The sequence below is a fragment of the Camellia sinensis genome, chromosome 5 (genome assembly GCF_055761805.1).
Source record: "Camellia sinensis isolate YWXY chromosome 5, ASM5576180v1, whole genome shotgun sequence".
NCBI lineage: Eukaryota > Viridiplantae > Streptophyta > Magnoliopsida > Ericales > Theaceae > Camellia > Camellia sinensis.
Genome location: NC_138965.1, coordinates 160,148,216 through 160,161,459, shown reverse-complemented (window position 1 = coordinate 160,161,459; position 13,244 = coordinate 160,148,216). Strand labels below are relative to the sequence as shown.

The window sequence follows — 13,244 nt, the reverse complement described above, 5'->3', positions numbered from 1 at the left end:
AGTAATGGGCAAGAAATAACAGTCGACATGATAGCATGTGGAGTGCTGAATAGTTTGATATACATTATTGAAAGGCTACATGTTCATAACTTTATAAGAATAATTTCACATAAATTATAAACTATCACTATCTCTTGACCCAAGTTCTAAAAATTTTAAACGTAATTCAATCACAAAATCAAATACAATTTTTTCATATAAAATGGATTCTACTAAATGTACGGGTTTCACCCATAAAAAAGATTGTGTACAGTTTTATAATTGAATTCACATCCATAATTTTTAAACTGTGAATATATTTATATCTATATCTATATATATATATATATATATCCATATGGATTGTAGGTGCTGGGGGGGCATTGCCACTATTATGGAAAGCAGCAGTTGGAGGCATATATTTTTTGCTGTCTTTTTGTGTTTTGTTTTTTCTTCTTTTGTTGTTGATTTCACTACAACAAAAACATACTTTAGTGGCACTACACTAGTGGCATATTTTTAGAAAATACCACAAAAAATGATATTTAGTGGCACGTTTTTAAAAAATACCACAAAACGACAAACATAAAAGGCTCTAGTGACATTTCAATGAAGAAGTGTCACAAAAGTACAACAAAAACATACTTTAGTGGCACTACACTAGTGGCATATTTTTAGAAAATGCCACAAAAATGATATTTAGTGGCACGTTTTTGAAAAATGCCACAAAATGACAAACATAAAAGGCTCTAGTGACATTTTAATGAACAAGTGTCACAACACTACAACAAAAACATATTTTAGTGACACCATACTAGTGGCATGTTCTTAAAAAATGTCACAAAAAGAATATTTGGTGACATTTTTTAGAAAAATGTCATAGAGCCACAAACATACAAGACTCTAGTGGCATTTCAATTAAAAAAAGTGTCACTTCACTACAACAAAAATGTCACTACAACAAATTTACGCTTTAGTGACACTACACTAGTAGCATGTTTTTAGAAAATTGCACAAAAATAAAAATTGGCATTAAATGTTTTAGAAAAATGCCATAGAACCACAAAACATATAAGGCTCCAGTGGCATTTCAATAAAGAAATGTCACATCAATTTTATGACATTTTATAAAATAATGACACAAAAAATTATGTTCGTGACATTTACCAACAGATGCCACTAAACTTTAGTTGCAATGGCATTTTTTAAAAAATGTCAGGACACTAGGTAGGTGCAAATTACTTTTTATGGCACTTAGGTGAAAAGTGTCATAAACAAATATTTTATAGCATTTTGATAAATGCTACTAAGCCAAAAACTTTCTAAGCTTACAATGACATTTTTGAAAAAATAAAAGTGCCAATATATTTTCTAAATTTTTAAAAAGCAGTAAATGATTAAAAATAAATGAATTAAACTCAATATACACTACAGGAAAAAGCATATTCGGCGACTAAATTTCCTGACCAAAAAAATTTGGTTGCTGAAAGTATAGCTTTCAGTGACCAAAACAACATTAGTTGCCAAAAGTAAAGCTTTTTGGCAACCAAACAATTTTAGTAGCCAAAAGTCTACAATTGGCGACTAAAACTAAGTTTGGTCGCTGATTATATGAGTTTTAGTGACAAAAATTTTTAGTAGCCCAAAGTAAAGCTTTTTGGCGACTAAAAAAATTTAGTAGCCAAAAGTCTACAATTGGCGACTAAAAATAAGTTTGGTCGTTGATTATATGGGTTTTACCGACTAAAAAAATTTTAGTAGCCAAAAGTAAAGCTTTTTGGTGCCAAAAAAAATTTTAGTAGCCAAAAGTCTACAATTAGCGATTAAAAAATAAATTTAGTCGCCAAAAGTGGTCATTTTTAGCGCGGGAGAACTAAAATCCTAAGGCGGGAATAACATTTTTTGATGACCAAAATTTTGGTAGCTGAAAGTGCATCATCGGCTACCAAATCCGATTTTAGTCGACAAAAGTTAAGTTTTTTAACAACTAGAAAATAATTAGTAGCCCAAAGTATAGAATATTTTTTAGCCGCCAAAAGTGGTCTTTTTTTTTTTATTTTGGTAGTAAATAGTTTATTTTACATAAATTATGTTCAATAAAATAATTATGTTTATACATATACTTTTATATTAATATGGATGTATGTACTATATAAATAATATATGTTGCATATATAATCATGTGGTGGTATAGAGGTGCAGTGGGAAGAGTGTGGTGTATAAGGTTTATGGTGCGGAAGGTTGGCGGTTCGAGTCTCCGCAAGAGCGGATCAAATTGTTCTACAACGAATTATCGTCATAAATGGCACTTGATAGCGTCACGAATAGTGCCTACCATGACATTAAAGTGTCACTGAAAGGTTTTAGTCTTGATGGTGTAATGACACTTACAAGTGTCACTAACTCTTTTTTTAATGGCGCTTGATAGTGCCACAAATAATATCTACCATGACATTAAAATGTCATTGAAAGTTTTCAGCCATGATGATGCAGTGGCACTTGCAAGTATCTACCGTGGCACTCGTATCTACCGTGGCACCGATAGAAGTGGCACTTGTTCAAAATGCCACAAGACCAAAAAATATCATTAAAAGAATAGTTTTGTGGCACTTTCAAATGTCACTAAACTAAGAAAATGTTGTAGTATTTCTTTCCAACTTTAATGTGTTTGCTAGCAAATAATTGGGTATGCTCTTTGGTACTAACTTAGTTGGGATCGTATTAGTTATATTGTGATACCTTTTGCATTTTCTTGCCTTTATTAATGTAATCGCTGCATGTTTATATGTTTTTTTATCAATAAAACTTTTCTTCTTTTGCCGATAAAAAAAAAATATATATCCTTTACAACATAGTACAAAAAAAAGTTTCTAGAAGTGAATATCTTTGATAACCTAATTTTCAGGCAAAAGAGTAATACAGGTCTCCATCTAGAATTGAAAATGAAAATAACAAAAACGAGAAGAAATATATATATTTATATATATATGCACATACATATTGTTTAACACAATTTTATTCACTCAATCATAAAGCAAATCTAAATGCCTAAAAGATTTATCTACAAGTGTATCAAGATGTGAAATAATAGGTAAATCATACATGTGAAACCACTCATATGAGTTTCATACATTTATTTCATATTGATGTCTCATTTTGTAAAAATTATTTATATTTGTAGCATAGTTGTTCATCATATCAACATTTAAATAACTTGTGTTCAAATAAAGAGTAGTGATACAAAAGATATATATATATATATATATAATAAATAAAGTTATTATAGAATTTATATATAAAGAAAAATGATTGAAACCTCTAAAAAAAGAGATCTAAAAGAGTATTAAATTGTCTTTTTCCTCTTTATATATATATATATATATATTTTGATGTAGTGTCAGCTCACAAAAGCTACTTTTAGAACAGCTCTATTAGAGTTCTCTATCAAGACTGATATATAAAATAATGTTAGGAAAATGTTCTATACCATTAATCCAAGAGCTCTAATAGCTCTAATATTGGTGTGGATCCCACATGATGGGATGTTTTGACTTTGTATCTTTCTTTTCTTTTTTTTTATAATTATTTTTCAGCTTATTAGAGCTGTTAGTACTCCAAAATTAGTAATACCAATCACTGCTCATAATGTTATTATATCGAAACTTATTATTTTAAAATATAGTGTTATTTAGGGTGTGTTTGGTAACGTTTACGTTTTCAGTTTATATTTATAAAAATTTTATAAACTAGTTTTTATTTATTTTTAGAAAAACATAAACTACAAACGCGTTTGGTAATTGACAAAATGTTTAAAAAAATTTAAAAATATAAAAAAGAGTGAAAAATGGCAAGTGGCGGCGGAAGACGGCGATGGAAAGTGCTGACGGTGGGTGGTGGGTGGGTGGTGGCGTATGGGTGGTGGTGGTGGTGGGTGGGTGGGTGACGGTGGTGGGTGGTAGCGAGTGGGCGGTGGTAGTGGTGGTGGCGGGTTGTGGGCAGTGGTGGCGGGTGGTGGTGGCAGGTGGGTGGCGGATGGCGGGTGATGGTGGGTGGTGGCGGGTGGTGGTGGTAGGTGGGTGGGTGACGGTGGCGGGTGGTGGGTAGTAGCGAGTGAGTGGCGGTGGTGGGTGGCGGTGGCAGGTGGGTGGCACATGGCGGGTGGTGGCGGGTGGGTGGGTGGGTGACGGTGGCGGGTGGTGGATAGTAGCAAATGGGTGGTGGTAGTGTTGGTGGCGGGTGGTGGGTGGTGGCGGCAGGTGGGTGGCGGATGGCGGGTGGTGGGAGGTAGGTGGTGGGTGGTGGTGGTGGTGGTGGGTGAGTGGGTGACGGTGGTTGGTGGTAGGTGGTAGCGAGTGGGTGAGTGGTGGTAGTGTTGGTAGCGGGTGGTAGGTGGTGGCTGCAGGTGGGTGGCGGATGGCGGGTGGTGGGTGGGTGGGTGACGGTGACGGGTGGTGGGTAGTAGCGAGTGGGTGGCGGTGGTGGGTGGAGGTGGCAGGTGGGTGGCGGATGGCGGGTGGGTGGTGATGGTGGGTGGGTGGGTGACGGTGCGCGGGTGGTGGGTGGTAGCAAGTGGGTGGTGGTAGTGTTGGTGGCGGATGGTGGGTGGTGGCGGCAGGTGGGTGGTGGATGGCGGGTGGTGGGAGGTAGGTGGTGGGTGGTGGTGGTGGTGGGTGAGTGGGTAACGGTGGCGGGTGGTAGGTGGTAGCGAGTGGGTGAGTGGTGGTAGTGTTGATGGCGGGTGGTAGGTGGTGGCGGCAGGTAGGTGGCGGATGGCGCGTGGTGGTAGGTGGTGGCAAGTAGGTGGCCGGTGGTGGTGGTGGTGGTGGTGGTAAGTGAGTGAGTGGGTGACGGTGGCGGGTGGTAAGTGGTAACGAGTGGGTGGTGGGTGGTGGTGGTAGGTAAGTGGTGGGTAATGGTGGCAGGTGGGTGGTGGTGGTAGTGGTGGTGGTGGGTGGTGGTGGCGGCGAGTGGGTGGCAAGTGGTTGGTGGTGGTGGGTGGCTGGTGGTGGCAGGTGGTGGATGGTGGTGGCAGGTGGGTGGCGAGTGGTGGTGGCAAGTAGGTGGCGGGTGGTAGTAGCGCGTAGTGGGTTGTAACGGGTGGATGGCAGGTGGGTGGCGGGTAGCGGTGGTGGTGGTGGTGGCGAGAGGTGGGTGGTGGTGGCAAGTGGTGGGGGGGTGGGTGGTGGTGGCGGAAGACGGTGGTGGAAAATGGTGGCGGGTAGTGGCTAGTGTTGGGTGGAAAAAAAAAAAAAAAAAACTCAAAACTCAAAACGAAAATACATTTTTTGTGTTTTCATTTTTTGGCCAAATTTATAAACTGAGACCACTAATTTATAAATCAAAAATTTTACCAAACAAGTTTTTATTTGAGTTTTTAAAATTTTTGTAAATATAAACAAAAAATTAAAAACGTAAGTGTTACCAAACGGCTAATAATATTTAATTACATAAATACTACCACCACTAAATCTTGTTACAAGGTCTGTATGAATAATAATTTCTTAACATCAAATGAAAAAAAAAAAAAAAAAACATAGAATGAGTAGAATATTACTTAGCACATGTCCATTAATGTGCCGTTATTACATCAACAACATTTGATCCCCTATATTCTATAAAATTTCCCAACCTAATTCCCTCTTTTTTTTCTTTAAAATCATATGAATCAAAAGAACCCAATTCTAACCAACTGAGACTAATTCAGTTGATCAGAATTCTCGTCTTTATCATTTACGTTGTGTTTGATTGGGACATTTAAGAAGAGATTTGAAAAAGGAAATGAAAAAGATGTGTGAAACTAGATAATATATTGATATATTTTATTCACATTTCAGTTTTCTTTTCAATTTTCCTTTTCAAATCCTTTATCAAATCTTCCAATCAAACACAATAGGCTCGAAGGTTCAAGTTTTGTCCTAGACAAAACTCGTTATATCAGTGTATGCCCTCCAATATACCAGAAAAATAAAACACAAATTTCAATCAACCTAAACAAATTAATCTAGATACAATTAGGATAGAATTTGGGAAATGCTACCTAAATGCAAGGCATTTGAAGAAGTTCCTGTATCATTTCAAGTCCAATCCTCTCTTCCTCATCCATCTCTTCTTTCAATTTTGGCCCTCCCAATGTTGGGGAAGAGTTCAATGTAGGCAATGCCAGTGCACCTCCCTCAACAGTCTTCCCTTTCTTCTTCGTATCAAGCTCAACTCGCATAACCCAATTCGAATCCGAGCATGCCCCGGCATGTTTTTGCCACACTCCTATGTGGGAGTTCTCAGTGTCAAGCCTCAAACATGTGAGAGATGGGGATGGTGCTTTGCTACTCTTTTGAAGCTTCTCGCGTAGGGTTTCTGATAAACCGGTGAATGATATAGTAGTAGTATCAATTAAATCTCCTTCTGAATTTTGGGCTATTGGGAAGTTGGTTTTTGCATTCCTTCCATTCATTAAAATGGAAGCTTGATCATAGGCTTTAGCTGCCTCTTCTGCTGTGTCAAATGTACCTAGCCATACCCTCCTCTTTCTGTGTGACACACCAACATAAACATTAATCCCCCCCAAAAAAACATAATCTATTACAACCTTATTCTTTTTTTTTTTTTCTTTTAATCCAAATGCTACATCATGTGTGTATCAACTTTCTATCATGGTTTTGTTTTTAATATTTTAAATAATAATATCAAAAAATGAATCGATATTAGTTGTAATATAACAATATGGAGGGTATTGAACAATGCATAACAGAAAATAAATAATACAGTTGTGGATTTTTTAAATTGTTGGCCTCAAAAAAGAGTCATCCACGAATGGAAAAATAAATAAACTATGAATGGATAGACATTGGATTTTTATTTCCACCATTATACAAAATGTATATTGAGAGGCTAAAATTATATACATTTCATCTAATGATTAAAGTCAATAAAAAGTTAACATAATATAAAAATTGATCATAGAATTGGATACAATCTCAAATGAGTTAGGTCCACACCTATATAAAAAATAAAAAATAAAAAATTATATCTAATTCTATAATTAATTTTTTATGAGTTTCAAAAACCAATAGATGAAACTACACTAATTTCCTTATGCTGTGTTTGGTTAGAGGATTTGGGGAAGGATTTGGAAAGGAAAAAAGAAAAAGTTTGTGAACTTATGTGAAATATATGCATGATTTATTCACATTTTACTTACCTTTTCTATTTTCCTTTCTAAATCCCTCTCCAAATCTCTCAACCAAACACAACATTACTGTTGCATAAAATGTTGAGAGAGAGAGAGATAGATTGCCTGTGAAGGATGTCTTGTCATGGTAGCGTAGCTATGGTTATTTTATTAATTTATTTATTTTTTGTTTATCATTTGTAGTTATATAGGAGTGTTTTGGAAAATTAGCAAGAAGTTAATTTTTTTAACTTTTTTAATTTATCTTATCTTTTCATAAGTAAAAAATATGAAACGTAATATAATTCAAAATAAATAAAAAATTAAAAATTGACTTTTTATTTTCTTTCCAAAAACTCATAGAGTTTGGTGCGCTTACTTACAATAACGGGTGGCGAATCTCTGATACCCAAGAACCCCAGTGACGCTGCCTGACACCTCTGAACTTCTTTGATTGCACCATGTTTGCACAGAGAGAGAGAGAGAGAGAGAATGGTTGAGAAGAGTGAGAATGAAGATACGAGCAGCCTATAGAAGATGATAGAGAAGTCAGATGATGAAGCAACCCCATAATTGGCGGGTTTTTAGAGAGAGAGAGAGATAAATAAACAAACTGTCGGTGAACTAAAATTTGTACAGCATAGAGTATTAAACAACTTCACCTACAACTTCCTATGATACAGCTTTCTCAATAAATTAATGTACTTGGCTCGTATATGCAGTGTTTAAACCTTAGTCAATGTGAATGTGGAAACTATAACTTTACTTGACCTTGGAAGGCATAACCTATTTGCAGTGGCTTAGGCTTTTCTCTAGGTTGAAATTGGATTAAAACGTTTTGTTGGGTTTCGTAAGCTCATCACGAACTTTATATTGATAATTTGAATTGTTTAACATTTTAATCTCGTCGAATATTTTATTTTTATCAAAAATCATATTGATTGAATATTGATAATCACTTGATTAAATTAAATTTGTGTCAATAGTAACTATAATTTTAAAAATAAATTATTAACTCAAATATGATTTCATCAAGTAACTATTGATATTTGATTAACATGATCTTTTTTATGGGAGTTATGTTAGGAATTATGAAAAAATTATCATAAAATGTTTGATGAAAATTTTTCATCATTTAACTAGTATATAGTGTTTTATTATATGTGTAGTTTAAGGAAAATTTTCATGAAGATCTATAGTGAGCTCCACAAGCCCAATTTAGGATGTAAACATGCAACCCTCCCTGTAGGTATATCATTTTATACGGTATAATCATAACCATTGAAGGAATAATAGGTTTTATATAAATTACATTACTAATGATTATAATTACGTTAAATTATCAATAGGTTCTAATAATTGAATTTAATTTCTATCAAGTCAATTGTCGTTGAAAATTAACAATCAGTGATATTTTTCAATAGTGTTTGATGAAAAACGACATTAATTTTTACAGGACATATTGAATAATAAGTCCACCTAATTTCTCCTTGTAATTAGGTGGACTTATTGTTCAATAGATTTTATGAAAATTAATATCATTTTTCATCAAATACTATTAAAAAAGTTACTAATTGTTAATTTTCAGCGACTGTTTGAAAATGTTTCTACAAATAATGTCACTAATTATATGTTTTAGCCACAATTTAAAAAAAGCATCACTGATTTTCAATTTTCACGGACAGTGTCACAGAAAAACGTCATTAGTTGTAAGTTTTAGCGACAATTTATAAAAACCGTGACAAAAAAAGTCACTAATTGTTAATTTTTAATGACATGCAAAAATTGGTTATAAAAAATTAGTTTTAGCAGTGATTTTACTAAGATTTACTTTCAATAGGACTTGATGAGAATTAAATCTAATTATTATGACCCATTGATAATTTACCCTTATAATTATGTCATAGGAGATGATATAGAAAAATTACCTTTTCCTAATGAAAGAAGATGTTCTTAATAGGGTCAATTACACTTTGCATCCCTACACTTTGCAATAAATTTCACTTTAGTCCTTACACATGAAATTGTGGTAGTTAACCCCCTACACTTTGGTTCCTATACACAAAATTGTGACATATAACCTCCTGCACTTCTGATCTAGTGTCAATTTGCCCCTTCTGTTACTTTAGTGTTCAAGCCTTTAATAGAATCTAGTCATATGACAAACATGTGATTATATACGTAAGGACAAGAGAGGAAAATCATCCTCACTTCTCACCAATATACACTTTGTCCCATGTTATAAGTATGTGAGAGTTATATATATATATATATATGTTCATATGTTGAAAATTGAGACGAAGAGACAAGAAAATAGAGCTTTTAAAATAATAATAAAAAAAAGGCAGCAAAAAAATCAAAGAGAAATGAAGAGGAATAAACAGAATGCTATATTACTGTAAAAAAATAAAATTTCATGATTCTAATTTTTACAAAACCCTAGTTCATCTCTTTAATCGTCCACAATTTGCATTTTGTTTTAATTGAATACAAAATTTGATGTAAATTTTAGGACGAAATATGTATAGACGAAAAATTTGGGTGACTTTCCTCTTTTGCCCTCATTTTGTAGTTGTTTGCATGTCACATTACTGATTTTTATTAAAAACTTATATGATAGAGTAACAAATTGGGTGTAGGTGTTGATTTTTGACTACACAACCAAACGGGAAACTCAGCTGGAAAGTACCGGCAGAGTAGATTAAACCCAATAACTTGTATCAAAAAGACGAGAATATCGCGTTGATTCATCTACTCGAGAGTACTCCGGCGATCAAGTCAGTCAACTTATCTCTTAAAGATATTCAACAAGTACTCAATGCATAAGTAAGAGCATCACAAATAAAAACATATTTTAAACCCACAAAGGTGCCTTACTTTTATAATGATTAATGTCCAACTTCCCCTAGAAGTCATAATTTATGAGACTCTATCCTTTAGAAGGATAACATCTACCACAACTCACACTATTTAGATTAAGATGAATTTTTTCAAGAGTCTCATCTATATCTAAATAGGTAGCTTGATGTTATCTATAACTCTTATCATCTATTCGAATATCTCGAGTTCAGATATGATCACATCATATCTCGGCAACTTGGTCCATCCATGAGGACTCTAGGCTAACAACCTCGGCCACGTGGACAACCTAAAAAATATGTCCCCATAACTAACCCTAGGTTCTATTATCTCAACAACCTGAGACGATGGAAGATATATCGTCTAATTTTCCAACACGTCAACTAAACAATATGCTAGAGATACTCTTCCGACCTAGATCATGACTCGTCGGCTTCATGAAACAAGGACTTAAATGTCCACTTGTCGAAAACCAAGAACCAAGAATCAAGATGATCCTTCTCGTCCTCATTGCCAGATGTTGGCCATCTATTCTTACTAAGTAGGGCCGGCCCTGGGGCATAGGCCACAAGGCCATGGCCTAGGGCCCCTCAAAATAGACTCAAAAAAAGGGCCCTCTCCTATTATAATTTAGTATAATATATTAGGTAGGTTTTAAGTCTAAAAAAATTAAAAAATATCCAAAGTAACCTAAAATAAATTAACCCATTAAAAAATTGAAAGGCCATTCAAAAAAATTAGCATTTTTATCCAAATAAACCCAAAAAAGGGATCACTCTTATTATAGTTTAGTCTAATATATTAAGTATATTTTAAGTCCCAAAAAAAATAAGGAAGGCCCAAATTAACTTAAAATAAATTAATCTATTAAAAAAATGAAAGGTCCATTTAAAATAATTAGCATTATTATTTATTGAAAATGATTTTGCAAAAAAATTAGATTATGCAAGTATGATTGATTTATTTGCTTCTAAAAATACAAAAGAGTGAGGATCAAGCGATACTTATTAGTTATTGTAATGTAATAAATATTTTTTGTGATTTTGACACAAATCTTTTATCCTTTACGTTCAATTTTTTTTTTTTCATTCAATAAAAAAAAAAATGTGAAGGGCCCCAAAAATTTATTAGTTGATTATTGGCTTTGGGCCCTAGAAATCTCAACGTCGGGCCTGAGTTCCCACAGACGGTGCCAAATTGTGGGTGTTGATTTTTAACCATACAACCAAACAGGGAACTTAGCTGGAGAGCACCGGCAGAATAGATTAAGCTCAACAACCTGTAACAAGAAGACGAGAATATCGCGGTAGTTCGTCCACCCGGGTGTACTCCAACGATCAAGTCAATCAACTTATCTCTCAAAGGTATTAAACAAGTACTCAATGCATAAGTAAGAGCATCACAAATAAAAACATACATTAAACCCACGAGGGTGCCTTACTTTTATAATAATCAGTGTCCAACTTCCCCTAGAAGTCATACTTGATAAGACTCTATCCTTTACAAGGATAACATCTATCACAACTCATACTATTTAGATTAAGATGAACTTCTTCAAGAGTCTCATTTCTATCCAAATAGATAGCTTGACGTCATGTAGGACTCTTATCCTCTATTTGATTATCTCGAGTTTAGATATGATCACATCATATCTCGGTAACTTGGTCCATCCATGTGGACCCTAGGCTAACAACCTCGGCCAAAAAATATGTTCCCATAATAGGATATTGACACTTGATCAAAAGTGTAGAGAGTTGAGTGTTACGATTTCATAAGTGCAGGGGGTTAGCTGTCACGATTTCACATGCAGAGACCAAAGTGATATTTGACCAGATGTGTAAGGGGTTGGCTATTACGATATCATATATAGGAATTAAAATGAGATTTAATTCAAAATGTAAGGGCCCAAAATGTAATTTACCCTTCTTAATATATCAAAAGGAAAGGTCTAGTGCCTAGCACAAAAAAAGGAAAACAGGAAAGGGACAGCAGACGAAGCATGTCATAATAATCTTTCTTTAATTAAGCAAACATTGAGAGTTGACCAGCCTCCAAATTTGTTTAATTACTAGATTTGTCTACAGGGAAAGAGCAATGCTACCTAACAATCTTATTAAAAGTAATCATGTTCAAATATATTGACGATTTAAATATTATTATTTCTTTAATAATCAATTACATTTAACCATGTGTATTTTTAGCAAGATTGTTATTATGAATAGAATTATTCATAGGAAAATTGCAAATCAATAATGTCTTCTCAAAATATTTACAAATTAATGGAAAAGTTTATGACTTTAATTATTAAAATTGATAAAGTATATCATTATTTTTTTTTTTTTTCCAAACTTTCACTGAATTGTAATTTTCTCATTATCTATATTCTCTTTTGGTAATGGGAAATGAGTTGTCTCCGGTCCATTAAGCGAACTGGACAATACTATTTGAGATTGTAGGGCCAAAACAAGGCCTGTTTTGTTCATCTGAGCCGTTCATTTTTTAGATCACTTTGTGTAGATCATTTACACAAAAAATAAGATTGATGTGATCTTCATAGCTACATAATTTTAACACATTAGTTTTAAAAAAAATTTGAAGGACAAAAATGATTTTGAAAATAGGTTGTACATTGTTTTGGAAATAAATGTGAAAAATAATATAATTATGGATATGAATCGATCTAATTTTTTTTTATAAATGATGTACATAAAATGATATAAAATATGAACAATTCAAATGATTGAAACAAGAACTGTGATGAGCCCATGAGCCTAAATAGTATTGTCCAGTCCAATTAATGGACTAGAAATAATCCATTTCCTGGTAAATGACTTAAATAAAAACTAAGATGATTGATTCAGCAAAAATTTTTTGTTATCAACTAACCAATAATTAGATGATAGGTAACAATTGAGACCCAGAGGAAAATATAGACAAATAGATTTTGATAATTTACATGAATTTTGTGTATTTAAATATGTTTAATTCATTACTAAGTCGATAAGTCAATAATTAGAATAGTCACAAGGGCAATTATAGGGCTAGAAGATAATTTAAAACATTTAACATCCATTAAAACACTGTAATTTTAAAATAAAAAAGACAACAAAAAGTTCTTTTATTGCGAAATTAGACCTGTTATTATCAGCTTATTTGTTAGTCCTATCGGATAAAAGAAAGACATGTGTCAAGCAATTAAAAAGAGTTGTACTTATTAGGAGTGTAAAAATGACCTATG

General features: G+C 33.8%; 1 protein-coding gene across 1 annotated transcript; it reads right to left on the bottom strand.

Annotated features, from left to right (window-relative positions):
* Positions 1 to 5,495: 5,495 nt before the first annotated feature.
* On the bottom strand, positions 5,496 to 7,760 carry LOC114301958 (ethylene-responsive transcription factor WIN1). The gene is made up of 2 exons (XM_028246919.2): positions 7,531 to 7,760; positions 5,496 to 6,506 (listed from the first exon to the last, which is right to left on the bottom strand). The coding sequence occupies exons 1-2, from the start codon at positions 7,716 to 7,718 to the stop codon at positions 6,017 to 6,019; spliced, it is 678 nt and encodes a 225-aa protein (XP_028102720.2). The 5' UTR covers positions 7,719 to 7,760; the 3' UTR covers positions 5,496 to 6,016.
* Between the last annotated feature and the right edge of the window lie 5,484 nt (positions 7,761 to 13,244).

Excerpts from the sequence above, each read along its gene's own strand:
- LOC114301958 (XM_028246919.2), bottom strand. The coding sequence starts at position 7,718 with ATGGGGTTGCTTCATCATCTGACTTCTCTATCATCTTCTATAGGCTGC. Across the intron at positions 6,507-7,530 it reads GAGATTCGCCACCCGTTATT|AAAGAGGAGGGTATGGCTAG; the intron begins GTAAGTAAGCGC and ends TGTGTCACACAG.